Raw genomic sequence first — 19,840 nt, 5'->3', positions numbered from 1 at the left:
TGGGATTACAGGCACCCACCACCACGCCTGGCTAATTTTTGCATTTTTAGTAGAGACAGGGTTTCACCATGTTGGCCAGGCTGGTCTTGAACTCCTGACCTCAAGTGATCCACCCGCCTCGGCCTCCCAAAGTGATGGGATTACAGGCATGAGCCACCGCGCCCAGCCATAAGAACTATTAATTTTTATACTGCCTGTGTGAACCAGGTGTTAAAAAACAAAATGAAACAAAAAAATTACGTAATTTAAAAAATATGCTTCACTCTTGGTCAGGTGCGGTGGCTCATGCCTGTAATCCCAGTACTTTGGGAGGCTGAGGCGGGTGGATCACCTGAGGTCAGGAGTTTGAGACCAGCCTGGCCAATATGGCAAAACTCCGTCTCTACTAAAAGTACAAAAAAAATTAGCCAGGCATAGTGGTGTATGCCTGTAATCCCACCTACTCGGGAGGCTGAGGCAGGAGAATCGCTTGAACCCAGGAGGTGGAAGTTGCAGTGAGCCAAGACTGTGCCACTGCACTCCAGCCTGGGCAACAGAGCCGGACTCCATCTCAAAAAAAAAAAAAAAAAAGCTTCAGTCTCAAGGAATTAGAGAAAAGAAGAGCAAAATAAACCCAAAGCTAGCAGTAGATAATAAATAGAAAGGAGGGCCAGTGCAGTAGTTCATGCCTGTAATCCCAGCACTTTGGGATGATGAGGTGGACAGATCACTTGAGGTCAAGAGTTTAAGACCAGCCTGGGCAACAAAGTGAAACCCTATCTCTACTAAAAATACAAAAATTAGCCAGGCATGATGGCACACGCCTGTAATCCCAGCTACCTGGGAGGCTGAAGCATAAGAATCGCTAGAACCTGGAAGGCAGAGGCTGCAATAAGCCATGATCACGCCACTGCACTCCAGCCTGGGCAACAGAGCAAGACACTGTCTCAAAAAAAAACAAACAGTTGGTTTTTTCAAAAGATCAACAAAATTGGTAAACCCTTAGCTAGATTAAATAAGAAAGAAAGAGCTGAGCACGGTGGCTCATGCCTGTAATCCCAGCACTTTGGGAGGCCAAGGTGGGCGGATCACCTAAGGTCAGGAGTTTGAGACCAGCCTGACCAACATAGAGAAACCCCGTTTCTACTAAAAATACAAAATTAGCTCGGCGTGGTGGCGCATGCCTGTAATCCCAGCTACTCGGGAGGCTGGGGCAGGAGAATCGCTTGAACCTGGGAAATGGAGGGTGCGGTGAGCTGCGATCGAGATCACACCACTGCACTCCAGCCTGGTGCGAAAAAAAAAGGCTGGGTGTGGTGGCTCACACTTGTGATCCTAGCACTTCGGGAGGCCAAGGTAGAAGGATCACTTGAGCCCAGGAGTTTGAGACCAGCCTGGGCAACACAGGGAAACCCTGTCTCTACAAAAAAAAATACAAAAATTAGCCAGGCATAGTGGTGATATATATATATATATATCTCCTTACCTAACACTACATACATATTTTTAATATGTATGTAGTGTTAGGTAAGAATCCAGCATATTTTTACGTATATAAATAAAAAATACACGTTGTATATACAACATATATATTTTATGTGTTTACTATATACATACACACATATATATAACATATATATTAGCCGGGTATGGTGGCATGCAGGTGAGAGGACTGCTTGAGTTCGGGAAGTTGAGTCTGCACTGAACTGTGATTGCCACTGCCCTCCAGCCTGGGTGCCAAAGCAAGATCCTGTCTCAAAGAAAGACAGAAAGAAGGAAGGAGGGAGGGAAGAAGGAAGGGAGAAACGAGATGCAAATAACTAAAATCATAAAGAGGAGACATTACAACCAATGCCACAAAAATAAAAAGGATTATGAGAGTTCTAGGAAAACATGTATGCCAACAAATTAGATAAACTAGAAGAAATGGATGATTTCCTAGAAACACACAACCTGCTAAAGAAATGTCTGGTTAGAATTCATCAGCGAAGCTATCAGTCTACGGCTTTTCTTTGTGGGAGAGTTCTTATTACTGATTCAGTCTCCTTACTAGTTATAGGTTTACTCAGGCTTTGTATTTCTTTAGCAGGCACCCGCCACCAAGCCCAGCTAATTTTTGTATTTTTAGTAGAGATGGGGTTTCACCATGTTGGCCAGGCTGGTTTCGAACTCCTGACCTCAGGTGATCCACCCGCCTTGGCCTCCCAAAGTGTGGGGATTACAGGAATGAGCCACTGCACCCGGCCTTGCACCTGACTAATTTTTGTATTTTCTAGTAGAGACAGGGTTTCGCCATGTTGGCCAGGCTGGTCTCGAACTCCTGGCCTCAGGTGATTTGTCCACCTATAGACCTCCCAAAGTGGTGGGATTACAGGCATGAGCCACTGCGCCCGGTCAGTACTCTTTTTTAAATATTTATTTTTAGGCAAGCTCTTGCTCCATCACCCAGGTTGGAGTGCAGTGACACTCATGGCTCACTGCAGCCTCAAACTCCCAGGCTCAAACAATCCTCCCACCCCAGCCTCCCTAGTAGCTGGGTCTATAGGTGAGCACCACCACACCTGGCTAATTTTTAAAAAAATTTTTTGTAGAGATGGGTCTCACTATGTTGCCCAGGCTGGTCTCAAATTCTTGGCCTCAAGAGATCTTTCTGCATAGGTCATTTTTTTGTTTTTTGTTTTTAAGAGACGGGGTCTCATTATGTTGCCCAGGCTGGTGTCAAACTCCTTGGATCAAGCAATTCTCTTGCCTCAGTCTCTCACGTAGCTGGGATTACAAGTGCATGCTCCTGTGCCTGGCTCAAAAAATCAAGTAGCTGGGATTATAGGTGCATGTTACTGTGCCTGGCTCAACAGATTTTTAATTTAAAAAAAGCTTCAGCCGGGCGCGGTGGCTCACGCTTGTAATCCCAGCACTTTGGGAGGCCGAGGCGGGCGGATCACGAGGTCAGGAGATCGAGACCACGGTGAAACCCCGTCTCTACTAAAAATACAAAAAAATTAGCCGGGCGTGGTGGCGGGCGCCTGTAGTCCCAGCTACTCGGAGAGGCTGAGGCAGGAGAATGGCGTGAACCCGGGAGGCGGAGCTTGCAGTGAGCCGAGATTGCGCCACTGCACTCCAGCCTGGGCGACAGAGCGAGACTCCGCCTCAAAAAAAAAAAAAAAAAAAAAAAAAAAAAAAAGCTTCACTACAGCTTGACTACTAAAGACTAAAATTGGACCCCAGTATCATTTAAGCCATTCTCGCCAACAAAAAGCTCAATTTCCAAACACTTTAATACACATGAACTCTGGACCAAATGCCCCCCAACTGTACTGATGTACTTCCAACTCACCTTCGCTTTGGTGCCCTAATGAAGAGCTCGCAGAGAAGTCTGCCCTGTTCATCCTTATAGTCTCGGATGGTATTATAGAGTTCATGGCACACGGCAATCTACACATTAGCAAAGGAGGAAAAAATCACTAAAAAAGTGAAGAGAAAGCCAGTGTAGACATAAGAATTATTTTCTATTCTTCAATAAAAGGCAAGTAGAGAAGAAAAATGATGACTCTCAATATTACCAAACATGCAAAAGTCTGAAATATGCTGACAATATGTCTCCTTTCAAACAATTGAGTTGACTAACTTTTTGGTATCTTTCATCAGATCTATGCTCCTGGTGATTTTGTCTTTTAAACTATATCAGTTCATCACTTTCTTGCTTAAAGTCATCCTACTGAAGGGTTTTTTTTTCTTTTAAACTAAATCAGTTCATCACTCTCTTGCTTAAAGCCATCCGACAGAAGGGTTTATCACTTCACAGAGAATAAAATCTAAACTCCAAATATTGCTTGTGTGGGCCCTACACACTCTGAATGGGTGGAGCTTGCCAGTTTCCTTCTCCTTCCTGACCATCTACTGCTCTGTAACCAAGACACACAAAACTCATCCCTGACCCAACCCCTCTGCACTGGTTCTCTCTGTCTGGAACTCTCTTCCAGGGGATTCAGGCCAAAACAGCCCAAATCACCCAAAATTTTCTTCTTAGCACTTATTACTAGCTGAGGATACATTATTATTTATTTGTTTACTTGTTTACATTCTACTTCCCCCACCTGGAATCTAAGTTCCATGTGGAACATGGGCTTGTTTCCCACATGGCTATATCCCAACCATGAGAACAGTGCTTGTCATGCGATAGTTACACAGTTATTTGCTGAATTAATATATGATGTAACATACCGAAATTATTCATAAGATCACACTATTACTCTAAGACTTAGCTGAATACATAATGTTCATAAAAGAAAAGACTATCAATCAAGAGAATCTTAAAAAAGTGGAGATGCCTTGCATCATAACAATTTTACCATTAAAGGGAAGATAGGGGAATTGTGGGAAAAGCAGGCAGAAACAATGTAATCCAAGTTACTCACAGGATCTACAGTTGGAAGATTGGAAAGTCTCCTCCTTTTCCTGCTTGGGCCTGGTGTTGACACAGAATGGTGCCCATCATCAAAGTCCCCGCTGACACTGCTGGAAGGGGAGGTAGCTCTTCTTCTCTTGGAACCCATGGAATCCAACTTCTTCTATAAGAAATAATTAGCCATGTTCTTACATTTAAATAGACTCTGTCACCAAGTCTTCAGCTGGACACCTGCTACCAAACTCCTGGCTCACTTAGGAGGATATTTTAACGTGTTGTGTAGTTTAACTAGCTATAAGTTTTTGTGTGTGTGTGTGTGTGTGTTTTTTTTTCTAAACCCTGGACTTCCTTGTTTTAGTCTTTCACTTACCAGAATGCTATACTTTCAATTTTGATGGGACAAATTCAACAAAAGCATACTCATTTGTATATTACCAATCTTGAGTGACTCAACTTCTGGCTCCAAATTTGCCCTAGACTATAGAGTTTCCCAACCTACATGTAGTAGTACATTAGTGTGCTGAAGGTATTAAGCCTTCAGCCCATGAGGCAGTCAGGCAGGCCTGGGGTATAGAGGCCCCAAGGTATTCACCTCTGGAGTCAGCACCTCATCTGCTTCTCCATGTGCCTTACAATTATGATCATTTGCTAGGTGGGCCATCACGTGGAAAAGAGCAAGAAGCAGAGGTTAGGACAAATGAGTAGTGCAAAAAGGTAAGGGGACAGATGACAATTAACCTTCTAGCATCTTAGATGTACTCTAAAATTAATACCCTGAAAATGAATGTTCTCCATTCATTAAAGCAGGATCCACAAGACATATTCCTGGAAAACACTTAGTGAGACTTGCTATACCTAGACAGAGGTACAAACTATCCTTTGAAACTCTTCTGTCAATTCAAACTAATCACCTTTTAGTGATATGACATACTCTATTTAACTATAACACCTACTCTAGTTAACTATAACACTTTTAACTATAACTCTATTTACAACACAAGAAATGCAACCACTGAAATGATCTGCTACAAATAGTATATACCCAAGAAAGTCCTGCAATGCTTATATTGCAATACAATCTAACAACACTATCAAACAGTATATTGTGATTTGAAAGGCCTTTTTCTTTCTTTTTTTTTTAGATGGAGTCTCGCTCTGTCACCAGGCTGGAGTACAGTGGCACGATCTCTGCTCACTGCAACCTCCGCCTCCCAGTTTCAAGCGATTCTCCTGCCTCAGCCTCCAGAGTATCTGGGACTAAGGCGTGTGCCACCACACCCAGCTAATTTTTGTATTGTTAGTAGAGACGGGGTTTCACCATGTTGGCTAGGATGGTCTCGATCTCTTGACCTCGTGATCCGCCCATCAAAGGCCTTTTTCTAAAGCTAAAAGAAAAAAAAAAGATCCCAGTTTCACTCATCAACACTGAAGGTGTAGATCCTTCAGCCCCTGAGGTAGTCAGGCAGGCCTGGGGTTCAGAGGCCCCAAGGTATTCACTTCTTGAGTCAGCACCTCATCTGCTTTTCCATGTGCCTTACAATTATGAGGAACCTCATAGAACTAGAGTACCTCATAATTGTAAGGCACATGGAAACACTGAATTTCAGGACACTACGACGCCAGCGGCTGAATGATTAGAACAGGAGAACACTGGTTGCCAGCAGTATGGAAAGAAAATTTGGGGATCTCCAGGAAACAGAAAGAAGGAGCAAAAGAATCACATTTGAAAATCCTGGTGGGCAATTAAGGAAAAAGAGAAGTCTCAGATCTCTTTTTCCAAACTAAAGTCCACATGGTGTTTAAAACAAAATCTACCACGATGATGTTCCTTACTCTAGGCTTCGGTTTGTTATACAGTACTATTAGTTTGAAGTTGGCTAAAAGTAGTTAAAAGCGTCAAAAGGATTAGCTAAAACTTAGCCAAGTTTTGCTGATTTTTGTTCCTTTTATAAAAAGCTCATCAACAGGGCTCAATTCATTAAGATAAAGGAATTAAGGACCAATCCCTTTTAAACAATCTATGACAAAGACACAAGTGAATTTGATGAACATAAGGAGGGAATCTTTATGGAAAGGATAACAAAAATTTAAGAAAGGTGGAAGGAAAAACTCAAGGAAGGACAGAAAAGGGAAAGGGTGTAGATAATCAGTAATTTACCAGCTTTACCAGAGCACAACCAGCGCCTCGAAAAGCCAGTCTCCTCATTATGTCTGAAAGCCAAGTGAAGCCAGTGGGAGAAGGAAGGGCTTTAGAAGTGCTGATTCAGTGTTAGTATATTCAAAACTGAAAAAGAAGAACAAGGCAGAGAAGGGGCAAATAGAAAAGAAGGGTGAGAAGGAGTAAAAATGAGTACGAATAGATAGAAAACATTCAAATAGAACTACTAAAGGAAGATAAAGAGAACTGGAGAAAACAGGCATATCAGTTCTCTTGTACCTATCAAACAAACTGCTGCAAAGGCTCAGGCACTAATAGTACCTGACAGTTCTTCCATTTTAAAACCAAATGCTTTCATATGTTTAAAGATGTCTCATTGACGTTCCCCTTTACTCACATTAGGAATGACTGTCAATTCCAGGAATGAAGCATGCCTGCCCAACTGCCCCCTAGTCAATAAGAGCAGAGTTCAATCACAGAGCTGGAATGGAGAGTGAATACATGTGGGAGGCTCACATGTGACACCAAGTGTTGGCAAGCTGGAATAAACCAAGAATGGCTCATGTGAGCAAAAGGTCTAGAAAACACCCTCCCCCACAAAAAAAAAATTCAGAGAAAGAACATTTATTTCCAAAAGTCCTATCTGCATTGGAGACACCATATAAAAATTTGACAAGGTTTTAAAAAAAAAAAAAGGCCAACCATTTTGGCAGGAGTTCAAAATTACTTTTATAAATAATCCACTGAAAATCAAATGACAAAAAACATAAATTATCAGCATGTGTATGTTGTTCAGATGACACAATGTCCCAATATCCTTGAATCATTCATTTACTTTGGTAAGATAAGAAAAAGTTTCAACTTAAGGATAATTTTCAAGTATTTTATTATCCATGGGACACATTTTAAAACGTATTTTGAAAGTCTGACAAGAAGGGCAATGTTATGAGGTGGGAGAAACAATAGGACCTTTGCTCCTAAGACCAGAATAGGAGTCCTAAGTCTTCTACCTCTCATTATCAGCTTGATGTTGTCTGATCAGTTGATGTAACCTCTCAGATCTGTTTCTTCACCTCTAAAATGAGAACGTAATGCCAGGAGTGGTGGGTCATGCCTGTAATCCCAGCACTTTGCAAGGTCGAGGCCAGTGGATCACTTGGGGCCAGGAGTTCGAGACCAGACTGGCCAACGTGGTGAAACCCTGTCTCTACTAAAAAAAAAATACAAAAATTCGGCCAGGCGCAGTGGCTCATGTCTGTAATCCCAGCGCTTTGGGAGGCTGAGGGGGGTGGATCACCTGAGGTCAGGAGATCAAGACCATCCTGGCTAACACGGTGAAACCCCGTCTCTACTAAAAATACAAAAAAAGTTGGCTGGGCGTGGTGGCACGCACCTGTAATCCCAGCTACTCGGGAGACCGAGGCAGGAGAATCGCTTGAACCCGGGAGGCAGAGATTGCAGTAAGCCGAGATGGCACCACTGCACTCCAGCCTGGGCGACAGAGCAAGACTGTCTCAAAAAAATAAAAAAATAAAAAATTAGCTGGCTGAGGCAGTGCATGCCTGTAAACCCAGTTACTCGGGAGGCTGAGGCATGAGAATTGCTTGAACCCAGGAGGCGGAGGTTGCAGCAAGCCGAGATAGTACCACTGCACTCCAGTCTGGGTGACAGAGCGAGACCGTCTCAAGAAAAAAAAAAAAAAAAAAACATAAAGTGAAATCACTTCTGCATGTTCCCCAGGCACAGGAACAACATGTTCATTTTTGTAGACCTGTCTTATAGAATAGTATTTGGTATAGATTATGTGCTCAATTTATCTTTTAATAAATGTATTAAAAGTGCACTTAGGGCCAGGCACAGTGGCTCATGCCTGTAATCCCAGCAATTTAGGAGGCTGAGGTGGGCAGATCACCTGAGGTCAGGAGTTCAAGACCTGCCTGGCCAACATGGTGAAACTCCGTCTCTATCAAAAATACAAAAAAATTATCTAGGCAAGGTGGTGGCATGCGCCTGTAATCCTAGGTACTCTAGAGGGTGAGGCACAAGAATTGCTTGAACCAGGGAGGCAGAGATTGCAGTGAGCCGGCATCGCGCCACTGCACTCCAGGCTGGGGGACAGAGTAAGACTTTGTCTCCACAAAAAAAAAAAAAAAAAAAAAAGTGCACTTGAGAACTTTAAAAAAAAAAAGTTTATTTGTATAGTTTAAAAGGCCTCAGCCAGGCACAGGGTCTCGTATCTGTAATCCCAGCACTTGGAGAGGCTGAGGCAGGATGACCGCTTGAGGCAGAGAGTTCAAGACCAGATTGGATAGCATAGATTGACCTTGTCTTTACAAAAATAAAAATTAGCTGGGTGTGGTGCTGCAAATCAGTAATCCCAGCTACTCGGGATGCTGAGGTGAGAGGATTGCTTGAGCCTAGGAGCACAAGGCTTCAGTGAGCCATGATCACTTTACTGAACTCCAGCCTGGGCAACAAAGTCAGACCTTGTCTCAAAAAAAAATAAAAATAAAAATAAATAAAATAAAAAATAAAAAGCCTGTAAGCATCCCTTCAGCAATTTTGTCTTTCCATGAAGAGGAAAGACAGATTCCAGAGTTCAATTCCAAGTTTTAAAATGGCCTTGATTACAGTTACAAGTTCAAAAGTCTAACAATCAATAATTTATAGTGGACAGTTAAGAATACTTAATAATGTGCAACTGGGAGAATATCGACTTACTATAGACAAACAGTGTATTTCGACCGTTTATGAACTTTAGCCCTCTCCTGTATTTCTAGTAATATTTAGCAATACAATACATGCTTAAAACAAAATCTTGGAAAACAAGACTCAAAGGAAAAAAAAAACACCTATAAACGTACTTCCAAGAAAAAAACCATTCTTAACGTTGTCATTCACAGTTTTTGGTATTTATGCCTTAGTTACCTATTATTTTTTACCAAAACGTTAACAAACCACATATATTATTCTACAGCCTGTGTTTTAGTGAAGATTCTTCCAAGTCAACATTCTTCCTCATGATGTTTGATGACTTGATAGTAATCTATCATATAGATATACCACAATTTACTTATCTTGGGAATTTTGGTAGGATATTAACATTTGAGGTATTTTGTACATTCCCAAAGCCAAAGAAAGCGGTCAAGGCCCTTCCATTCATCCACACATAAACTCTTTATTGTTTTAATTTGAAACACCTCTTCAAAACATATTTTCCAATCTTCCATTTTGGAGCTCAAAATCAAATATGGGCGACCTGTAAGTAATAAAGCAAAAATTATGCTACTCTTTTATGTGCATGAGTCCAATTTGCACTTTTTGGGGAAAAGCACATAGCCAAATGGAGAAAAAAATAATACCTAAAATTATTTGTCAAGAATCCTAATGTGTTGGAAAGTAAGTTAATTAAAACATTTTACCCCAACATACGCTTCTATAATTATTGTAAGAATTTCTATATCCACTATACCGTGTACTTATTTTTCAGGACTTTTTCTATATTTTTGCAACTCTTTCTTCCCCTTTAAATTAAAACTTATTATAATAACAAAACCGTGCTTCCCCAAACCAAGAAATACACACAGTTCCCAAAATCCCGGATTCTTTGTGGTGTTGAGATGAGAAGCTGAAATATCTGGCCTCTACTATAAATACAAGTCCCATTGATTAAAATACCCGGAAAAAATACGGAAAGAAAATCACTAAGAGTTTGTGTCGAAACGTCAAGAAACAACAACAACAAAAAGAGGCCCTGAGCAACGGAGGAAATGAAGGACTTTCCCGACCTGTCACTGGTATTGGGGACTGAGGGAAACGTTGACAGCTTTGAAGCTGCCCCGCGACGAGCGGGAAAGAGGAGCGCGGGGAGTTTCCGACCCGTAGTGCGCCTTTGTCCCTGCCGGCAGGTGCGACAAGGCTACTGGGCCCATCCGGAGGCCCGCCGCCGCGCCCCGCCCAGCCTCGCGCGCCCGGCCCGACCGGCGCGTCCCCACGGCCGGGGCGGGGCTTCCGCCGCGGCTCCCGCCCGCCCGGGCCCACACAAAGGCCCGGCAGCTGGCCGAGGGGGAGCGGCCCCACCCGCCCTGGGCCCGGCCTTACCCAGCCGCTCCGCCGCCTGCAGCCCCGGCCGCGGTCACCGACCGCCGCGCCCCGCCCCGTGGCCGCCACGGCTGCTGCTATTGCTCCTCCGGACGCGGCCGCTGCCGTCGCTCCGGCACCCGCCACCCTCACCTCCCTTACCCCTCCCGGTGCCGCCGCAAAACCAGTCCCGCGGCCGCCAAGCGATCCCTGCTCCGCGCGACACTGCGTGCGCGCGCACGCAGAGGGGCGGTGACGCACTTTACGGCGGCAGCGTAAGTGCGTGACGCTAGTCAGTGGCTTCAGTTCACACGTGGCGCCAGCGGAGGAAGGTTGTCGTGCTCGTGCTGCCTTTTACAGCCAATATGAAAAGGCCTAGTAAGTGGGGTCGGGAGGCGGGTGTGGAGGGACCCACGTCTGGAAGTTGCTGCAGCCACCACGACGCTCTTCTACGGCTACGGCTTTGTCTATGCTGGTATGGGGGTGGGAGCCTACGCGTAGGCCTTGGCTCTATTTCCTGGTAGAACCGACAGTTGGAAGTCCCTACGGCAATCATGTTAACCACGCGGGCTCATTCTGCGGAACGAAGTCGGGCAGAGGGTGGGGAAGACTTTCGTAAGGAAGCAGCGTCTGAACCAGGTTTCAGGCCCAGTATTTTCCTTTCCGTGGCCACGTGCAGACTGGCCCAGGTGAGAGCTGAGAATCGCCTCCCAGACTCAGTGTTCCTCTCCTGCCTTATGATTCGTGCTGTTTGACACGAAGTGGCTGTCGTTTTGGGTCTCATACGCTGCTGTGTATGATCCCATTCTAATATTGTAAGAGTAGGTGCAGGGAATTTGGACTCCATTCTGGATCTACTGAATCTAGTTCTCTGGGATTTGAAAGTAGCACGTATGTTTGCATTAGGCATTTCGCATTAGACTTAACGTTAGGTTTGGTGGCCAATAACACAAGAAAAGGATATAACTCTATAGTGCGTTAACCTAGAACTCATCATTTGGGTTAACAGATTTGTGATGTGTTTCTTTGTAGAGTTAAAGAAAGCAAGTAAACGCATGACCTGCCATAAGCGGTATAAAATCCAAAAAAAGGTAAGTGCTTGAGAGAGCTATACCAAACACATTGCTAAACTGATTTTGCCCTGTTCCTTTGCAGGAAAGTCTGGGTTAATGTGATTTGGTTTCGGGAAATGGCATTGGATAGACCGACCATGGGCACAAGCTCTTAGGCATCACGAGTGCAGCTGTGAAAAAGTGCAGTGATTTGGTGATAAGGCTCTAAATTTGTTCAGCATGTTAATCTCTGCATAGAGAGCCTTCTAGTTACAATTTCTTGCTGTTTTATACTTACACATGCATTACTTTGTAAGATTCCAATTAAAGCTCCATTTTCCTAGGACATTTTATAGGCATAACTAAATTGCAGCCAGACTGGTTTCTCACTTGAATTCTGCTTAAGTATGAAGATATTTTTGTAAGCAGACAAAATCTCTTTATTTTAATAGGTTCGAGAACATCATCGAAAATTAAGGAAGGAGGCTAAAAAGCGGGGTCACAAGAAGCCTAGGAAAGACCCAGGAGTTCCAAACAGTGCTCCCTTTAAGGAGGCTCTTCTTAGGGAAGCTGAGCTAAGGAAACAGAGGGTAAGTTATGTTAGCCAGAATTTTCAATGAGTGGTGTAGTGTGTTATGTGTGATATTTTTCAGAGTAAGGTAACAACACTAGTCACTGGTTCACCTATTTCCCTTATGGCTCTGACACAGCTTGAAGAACTAAAACAGCAGCAGAAACTTGACAGGCAGAAGGAACTAGAAAAGAAAAGAAAACTTGAAACTAATCCTGATATTAAGCCATCAAATGTGGAACCTATGGAAAAGGTATGATTAGGTCTCTTTATGAATGAGAGATCAGGAGTTTTGATTTGAGTTTTGTTGCTTGGGCTTAAGTGCAGTGGCACAATCACAGCTCACTGCAACCTGGACCACCCAGGCTCAAGCAGTCTTACCACCTCAGTCTCCAAATAGCTGGGACTACAGAAGCACACCATCACGCCTGGCTAATTTTTTTAGTAGACACGGGCTTTCACTATATTGCCAAGGCTGGTCTCAAACTCTTGGGCTCAAGTGATCCACCCACCTCAGCCTCCCGAAGTTTCTGGTATTACAGGTGTGGGCTGTTGTGCCTGGCTGAGAGATGAGTTCTGATGCAGAAATAAAAGCACATCCACAGGCTGCTGAGCTTCTTGGGAGGAAGACAACTGAGTTCAGACTCCATCTTACCTATTTAACAACTGCAAGTGCTGCTACTCAGCTGTGGAAAATGGAGTTAGAGGTTACAACTGCTCTACTTCTAATTTTGTGTTCTTTCCCCCTTTATCCTCTAGGAGTTTGGGCTTTGCAAAACTGAGAACAAAGCCAAGTCGGGCAAACAGAATTCAAAGAAGCTGTACTGCCAAGAACTTAAAAAGGTATCTTAGCCTAGGTCAGTGTCTGACAGTGGTAATGACGTTTAAAAGACTCAAGTCAGGTTTTTTTAACCTTTTAAGATCAAGGGTGCATGTGCAGGTTTGTTATATGGGTAAACTTGTGTCGGGGGAGTTTGTTGTACAGATTATTTCATCACCCAGGTATTAAGCCTAGTACGCATTAGTTATCTTTCCTGATCCTCTCCCTCCTCCCACCTTTCACCAACAAATCATTTCATGACTCAACTCTAGCTTATGCTGTTTAATGCCTTTCCTGCTATGTTTACCTGACAAATAGTTTCTTTGGTTCTAAATATTTGCACAAAACTGGTTCTGCCTGTAAGCATGATTTACAACATTAAAAAAAAGTTGAGATTGAGAAAAGTACATTGGAGTAAGCAATGTCACGCTAAGGGTCTCTAAAGTACTCTGTTGAAACCTAAGTGAAGGAGGACAACTTGGTGTAGTTGCTCTCCAGCACTCCCATCCCCAACATCCGTTTTCCCAAGCTCACTCCCCCATGGATAGAACCTGACTGCCCCTCAGCAGCTTTTGGCAAGGCCAAAAGGACCTATCAAACTACGTCATTCACTATGGGAGGATTCAGACGGGGATATTTTCATTTTTGAAATCCATCTTGATCAGGGACTGCTGAGCAAGCCTATGTTTTACTTTCCTGTGTGAGAAATGATGAGGGTCAACATTCTTCATACCAAAGTGAAGACATGAGATCCAACTCTGAGCTCACCCTATTGCTAAATGGATAATGCCAGTACTCTCTTGTGGAAGGTATTACCAGAGCAAGGGATGTAGTTCTGATCATTTTCTCCTTGATAATGTAGTTCTGGTCATTTTTTCCTTGATAGGTGATTGAAGCCTCCGATGTTGTCCTAGAGGTGTTGGATGCCAGAGATCCTCTTGGTTGCAGATGTCCTCAGGTAGAAGAGGCCATTGTCCAGAGTGGACAGAAAAAACTGGTACTTATATTAAATAAATCAGGTGAGTAAAGAGGGTACCCTTTGTCTTCCGTGTACATTGGTGAGGTATGAGGATACAGTCTGATAGTCACTGAAGACTGATTAGATCCAACTCTGATCTCAGCAAAGCCAGAGTACCTGCACTTTGCCAGAGACAGTGCTAGGCAGTGGGGAGGAGGTGACTTTTACAACTGACTGAACTGGTTTCTACTATTCTTTTGCCATTCAGTATTTACCGTCTTTTAAATAAAGAGTGTAAGCTGCTATACCCAGCTTATTGTGTAGTATATTTCATCTAGGAAGTGATGACAGTGTGACAAATTCCCCACACCTACACAATGTCGGGTATTAGTTCAAGAGTGAAATAAATTGGAATGTATGTGACAAAATATTTAAATGAAATGCATAATTATGCATCTGAGTTTGAGCAGCAGGAACAAGAAAACCCAGAACAGAGAATTACAAAGCAGAAAATGGGAATGAGATCTAAAATTATTGTTGGGGTTAAGAAACAATTGGCTGCTTGGGAGGCTAAAGTGGGCACATCACTTAAGGCCAGGAGTTCGAGAAAAGCCTGGCTAACACGGCGAAACCCCATCTATACTAAAATACAAATATTAACCGGGCATGGTGGTGGGCACTTGTAGTCCCAGCTACTCGGGAGGCTGACGCAGGAGAATTGCTTGAACCCGGGAGGCGGAGGTTGCAGTGAGCTGATACCATGCCACTGCACTCCAGCCTGGGCAACAGAACAACACTTCGTCTCAAAAAAAAAAAAAAAATGAATGAATTAAAGAAACAATTGGCTGCTAGCTAAAGGTAAATTCTGGAAACATAGCTCTAGGGTTAGTAGGGTTGTAATCCAGACGTTGAGTCTGTCCTGAAGTTTTCGAGTGAGCAAATACAAGGGGAATTGAAATAGAGAAGTGCAGATGCTGAGCTTTGTTAAGATACGGGCAGCATGGTAGGGGAGCTTACCCTGCCCTGATTTTCTAGTTAAATCCTTTTGAAAAGACTGGGAAAATGTAAACCAGAGTAAAATCTATAGTTGCCAGATTTTGCAAATGCATCTCAACAAAATAGCCAAATTGGAGCAAATGTCTTCTTTCTTTCTTTTTGAGATGGAGTCTTGCTCTATCACCCAGGCTGGAGTGCAGTGGCACGATCTCAGCTCACTGCAAGCTCCGCCTCCGGGGTTCACGCCATTCTCCTGCCTCAGCCTCCTGAGTAGCTGGGACTACAGGTGCCCACCACCACGCCCAGCTAATTTTTTTGTATTTTTAGTATAGACGGGGTTTTACCGTGTTGGCCAGGATGGTCTCCATCTCTTGAACTCGTGATCTGCCCATCTCGGCCTCCCAAAGTGCTGGGATTACAGGCATGAGCCACTGCGCCTGGCCGCAAATGTCTTATTTCTAATTCCTATCAGATCTGGTACCAAAGGAGAATTTGGAGAGCTGGCTAAATTGTTTGAAGAAAGAATTGCCAACAGTGGTGTTCAGAGCCTCAACAAAACCAAAGGATAAAGGGAAGATAACCAAGGTATCCTTTATTAGCAGTAAGAAATGTGATTCTTTCAGATTTTGGTTGAAATATGATGAGTGTACAAAATCTTGATTTAAGTAAATGAAAAATTACAAGATCCAACTCTGATTTCAGCCAGAGATCATCTGACAGGCAATGTAGTTATCTTAAGAGCTGGGCTCTGGAGCCTGATTGCTTGGGGTTTGTTGAAATAATTTATCAGGTAAGTTGCCAGAATAATTCAACTGTTTGGAATTTTAGCGTGTGAAGGCAAAGAAGAATGCTGCTCCATTCAGAAGTGAAGTCTGCTTTGGGAAAGAGGGCCTTTGGAAACTTCTTGGAGGTTTTCAGGAAACTTGCGGCAAAGCCATTCGGGTTGGAGTAATTGGTGAGTTTCAGTTCATTACTTTTTACTTTTTAAGTGTTGAAATAGTTAAGTTTAGCCAGCTCTCCAAGTGCCCAAGCAGCAGTATATGGAGTTGTTGTCAAGTAAGAGGCTCACTCAAATACTAGCTTCTTGCCTATACCTTACTGAAAGCACATAACCACACACAATTTAAAGAAAAAAACTTAAAACTGCTGCCAGATTCAGGTTTTTTGTTGGGACTGATTACTGTAGGAAGCTGGTTTCTAAAAGTTCTTGGTTTGTTTGAATTTATAGTATTTTCCTGCCTTTGCATTACTTGTGCAAGAAATGAAGAAACCAAAATTGGTCTTAGTATTGAAGTGAAGACACTGAGATCCAACTCTGATCTTGCCCTAAACATCGGAAATGAAAAATTAGGCAGTGAAAATTTCATAAGTGCCAACATATAATGCTTTTTATATCTGGATTTCCCATTTATTTGTAGGTTTCCCAAATGTGGGGAAAAGCAGCATTATCAATAGCTTAAAACAAGAACAGACGTGTAATGTTGGTGTATCCATGGGGCTTACAAGGTAAATGGAGGTGTCCATAATTATAATAATATAGTGACACACTATTTTATTTTGGTTATCTCAAGGAAGGTGATTTTTTTTTTTTTTTTTTTTTTTGGAGACAGTTTCACTCTTGTTCCCAGGCTGGAGTGCAGTGGCACAATCTCAGCTCACTGCAACCTCCACCTCTCAGGTTCAAGCGATTCTCCTGCCTCAGCCTCCCAAGTAGCTGGGATTATAGGAATGTGCCCCTACGCCTGGCTAATTTTGTATTTTTAGTAGAGACAGGTTTCTCCATGTTGGTTAGGCTGGTCTCAAACTCCTCACTTCAGCTGATCTGCCTGCCTCGGCCTCCCAAAGTGCTGGGATTACAGGCCAAGCCACCGCACTCGGCCTATTTTTATTTTTTTAAAGCTTTTGGTGAAAGAAGAGATTTAAGCCAGTGCTAGAACTGAATGGAGTGGGACAGCTGCCCACAATTTAGTTTGAAAGACAAGTTCAGCAAATAGATTGAGAGAGGAAAGCTCCCTCAGAGGAAGTGATGTTTGAACCTGGCCTTGAGAAATTAATAGAAATTTGCCAGATAGAAGTCTGCCACCACACCTGGCTAGTTTTGTATTTTTAGTAGAGATGGGGTTTCACTATGTTGGCCAGGCTAGTCTCAAACTCCTGGCCTTAAGTCATCCACCCGCCTAGGCCTCACAAAGTGTTGGGATTACACTTGTGTTGGGTGGCATGAGCCACTGTGCCTGGCCAACTTTTAGATCTTTTTTTTTTTTTTTTTTTTTTTTTTTGAGATGGAGTCTCACTGTCTCCCAGGCTGGAGTACAGTGGTGCTATCTTGGCTCACTGCAACCTCAGCCTCCTGAGTAGCTGGGATCCAAGGCACCCGGCTAATATTTGTATTTTTAGTAGAGACAGGGCTTTCACCATGTTGGCCAGGCTGGTCTCGAACTCCTGACCTCAGGTGATCCACCCACCTCGGCCTCCCAAAGTGCTGGGATTACAGGCGTGAGCCACCACGCCCAGCCAGAAGGCGGCATATTTATAGCAAAGGAAATAGCATGTGTTTTGGTTGATGTAAATATATAAGCTATAACATGTAGTGTTTCTCTTTAGAACAGTCGGGTATGCTTTTACAGATAAATGTGAAGCAAATGATGATAAACTGGATCTGACTGACTGTGCTGAGTCTGTTCAATCCAACCCTGAGCTTCATGTTCTGTCTCTTACCCTCCAAATAGACCAATGCCCTCATCAATTCCATTGCTCTTCTTTCAGGAGCATGCAAGTTGTCCCCTTGGACAAACAGATCACAATCATAGATAGTCCGAGCTTCATCGTATCTCCACTTAATTCCTCCTCTGCACTTGCTCTGCGAAGTCCAGCAAGTATTGAAGTAGTAAAACCGATGGAGGCTGCCAGTGCCATCCTTTCCCAGGCTGATGCTCGACAGGTAAAAGGACCCCTTCTCATGAACTCCTTGGAGCCATCTTCTTTCATCATAAGCATTTTGAGTAGAAAAATTTTGGAAGTGTTTTAAAGTACTGGCATGTCAGATGAAGGACAGCTCCTTTGTTTGTTTGTTTTTTAAGGTAGTACTGAAATATACTGTCCCAGGCTACAGGAATTCTCTGGAATTTTTTACTGTGCTTGCTCAGAGAAGAGGTATGCACCAAAAAGGTGGAATCCCAAATGTTGAAGGTGCTGCCAAACTGCTGTGGTCTGAGTGGACAGGGTAAGCTTTCTTTTCTGTTGGCATTTTGGTGACCACCAGAATAAACCTCCTTTTGACACATCTTATTTTTAATATCAGTGCCTCATTAGCTTACTATTGCCATCCCCCTACATCTTGGACGACTCCTCCATATTTTAATGAGAGTATTGTGGTAGACATGAAAAGGGGCTTCAATCTGGAAGAACTGGAAAAGAACAATGCACAGAGCATAAGAGGTGAGAATTGTGTGTCTCTGCTCTCTTCATCAGCTGACAGGCCAGTAGAGCTCTTACCTGTTTACATGGACTTTCTTTCCCAGCCATCAAGGGCCCTCATTTGGCCAATAGCATCCTTTTTCAGTCTTCCGGTCTGACAAATGGAATAATAGAAGAAAAGGACATACATGAAGAATTGCCAAAACGGAAAGAAAGGAAGCAGGAGGAGAGGGAGGATGACAAAGACAGTGACCAGGAAATCGTTGATGAAGAAGTTGATGTAAGTGTGTCCTCCATGAGTTGTTTAAAACTGAAGTGAGTTTTCTAGCATTATAATATATAATGGGAAGGAACTGAAGATAGGAAATATTTGAGGCTTGTGATCTGTTAGCCTTAATTTTGCACATCCCGTTATATGTACCTCCAAAGAGTTAATTTTTCAGGTACGTAACTACTTGGATTAAATGAGCAGACAAGGGCTACTAATCCAGCACTATTTTTGTCACACAGGAAAACAGCTCAGGCATGGTCGATGCAGAAGAGACGGGGGAGGCACTGTCTGAGGAGACTACAGGTGAGGCAGGCAAAAGGGGTTCTTCTAACGAAGCAGCATGGTGTAGAATCACTTTTACTTTTTGAAAATAAAATCTCTCTGTTTTCCTGCAATATAGGTGAACAGTCTACACGGTCTTTTATCTTGGATAAAATGATTGAAGAGGATGATGCTTATGACTTCAGTACAGATTATGTGTAACAGAACCATGGCTTTTTATGAGATTTTTTTTTTTTTTTTTGAAACGGGGTCTCGCTGTCGCCCAGGATGGAGTGCAGTGGCGCGATCTCCGCTCACTGCAGGCTCCGCCCCCCAGGGTTCATGCCATTCTCCTGCCTAAGCCTCTCTGAGTAGCTGAGACTACAGGCGCCTGCCACCACGCCCAGCTAATTTTTTTTTTCTTGTATTTTTTAGTAGAGACGGGGTTTCACCGTGGTCTCGATCTCCTGACCTCGTGATCTGCCCACCTTGGCCTCCCAAAGTGCTGGGATTACAAGCATGAGCCACCGCGCCTGGCCTAATTTTTTTTTTGTATTTTTAGTAGAGACGGGGTTTCACTGTGTCAGCCAGGATGGTCTCGATCTCCTGACCTCGTGATCCGCCTGCCTCAGCCTCCCAAAGTGCTGGGATTACAGGCGTGAGCCACCGTGCCTGGCCTTTTTTTTTTTTTTTAACATTCTAAGTAGACTGCTAAACTGTTCTCTGTATAATGTGTGTAAGTTATGGTATGCATGAGCTGTGTAAATTTTGTGAATATTATATTAAAACCAGGCAATGTGGAATCCCTAAATTCTGTAAAAAGACAATTCATCTCACTGTGAGTGGAAGTAGTTATCTGGAATAAAAAAAGA

The 19,840-nt window shown here is 43.3% G+C and overlaps 2 protein-coding genes and 4 non-coding genes across 56 annotated transcripts in view; 5 read left to right on the top strand and 1 right to left on the bottom strand.

Annotated features, from left to right (window-relative positions):
- PBRM1 (polybromo 1) overlaps positions 1–10,808 on the bottom strand; it is a 142,888-nt gene extending 132,080 nt beyond the window's left edge. For 19 of the 50 annotated variants that reach the window (XM_058442099.1, XM_058442098.1, XM_058442115.1 and 16 more), the window contains exons 1-5: positions 10,331–10,506; positions 6,940–9,801; positions 6,543–6,668; positions 4,395–4,547; positions 3,314–3,411 (exon numbers count right to left, since the gene is read on the bottom strand). In XM_058442099.1, coding sequence (XP_058298082.1) covers positions 3,314–3,411; positions 4,395–4,547; positions 6,543–6,590 — 299 coding nt within the window. In that variant the 5' untranslated portion in view covers positions 6,591–6,668; positions 6,940–9,801; positions 10,331–10,506. Of the gene's footprint in view, positions 1–3,313; positions 3,412–4,394; positions 4,548–6,542; positions 6,669–6,939; positions 9,802–10,330; positions 10,508–10,643 lie in introns of those variants that run through there. The other 31 variants (XM_032161321.2, XM_058442109.1, XM_058442094.1 and 28 more) reach the window with 9 other exon arrangements.
- A 72-nt stretch (positions 10,809–10,880) lies between these two features.
- On the top strand, positions 10,881–19,833 carry GNL3 (G protein nucleolar 3). Of its 2 annotated transcripts, none has more exons than XM_032161339.2 (15): positions 10,881–11,000; positions 11,655–11,713; positions 12,127–12,264; positions 12,385–12,498; positions 13,005–13,088; positions 13,952–14,084; positions 15,492–15,604; positions 15,848–15,974; positions 16,438–16,525; positions 17,786–17,960; positions 18,100–18,242; positions 18,321–18,457; positions 18,541–18,716; positions 18,947–19,010; positions 19,108–19,833. In XM_032161339.2, exons 1-15 carry the CDS (start codon positions 10,988–10,990, stop codon positions 19,188–19,190), a joined length of 1,647 nt encoding a protein of 548 aa, XP_032017230.1. In that variant the 5' UTR covers positions 10,881–10,987; the 3' UTR covers positions 19,191–19,833. The 2 variants fall into 2 exon arrangements, with proteins under 2 accessions (XP_032017230.1, XP_058298120.1); XM_058442137.1 differs by lacking the exon at positions 10,881–11,000 and adding an exon at positions 11,102–11,311.
- Positions 14,126–14,193, top strand: LOC116474023 (small nucleolar RNA SNORD19). The gene has a single exon (XR_004249565.1). It is a non-coding gene; the product is annotated as a small nucleolar RNA SNORD19 (small nucleolar RNA).
- On the top strand, positions 15,644–15,727 carry LOC116474036 (small nucleolar RNA SNORD19B). The gene has a single exon (XR_004249576.1). It is a non-coding gene; the product is annotated as a small nucleolar RNA SNORD19B (small nucleolar RNA).
- Positions 16,276–16,351, top strand: LOC116474024 (small nucleolar RNA SNORD19). Its single transcript, XR_004249566.1, has one exon. It is a non-coding gene; the product is annotated as a small nucleolar RNA SNORD19 (small nucleolar RNA).
- On the top strand, positions 17,650–17,726 carry LOC116474025 (small nucleolar RNA SNORD69). Its single transcript, XR_004249567.1, has one exon. It is a non-coding gene; the product is annotated as a small nucleolar RNA SNORD69 (small nucleolar RNA).
- Positions 19,834–19,840: the final 7 nt, after the last annotated feature.

Source organism: Hylobates moloch, unplaced genomic scaffold, assembly GCF_009828535.3.
Source record: "Hylobates moloch isolate HMO894 unplaced genomic scaffold, HMol_V3 SCAFFOLD_8, whole genome shotgun sequence".
NCBI classification, from domain to species: Eukaryota; Metazoa; Chordata; class Mammalia; order Primates; family Hylobatidae; genus Hylobates; species Hylobates moloch.
This window is presented reverse-complemented; position numbering and strand designations above follow the sequence as displayed.

Excerpts from the sequence above, each read along its gene's own strand:
- GNL3 (XM_032161339.2), top strand. Across the intron at positions 13,089-13,951 it reads ACTGCCAAGAACTTAAAAAG|GTGATTGAAGCCTCCGATGT; the intron begins GTATCTTAGCCT and ends TTTCCTTGATAG. Across the intron at positions 18,717-18,946 it reads TCGTTGATGAAGAAGTTGAT|GAAAACAGCTCAGGCATGGT; the intron begins GTAAGTGTGTCC and ends TTTGTCACACAG.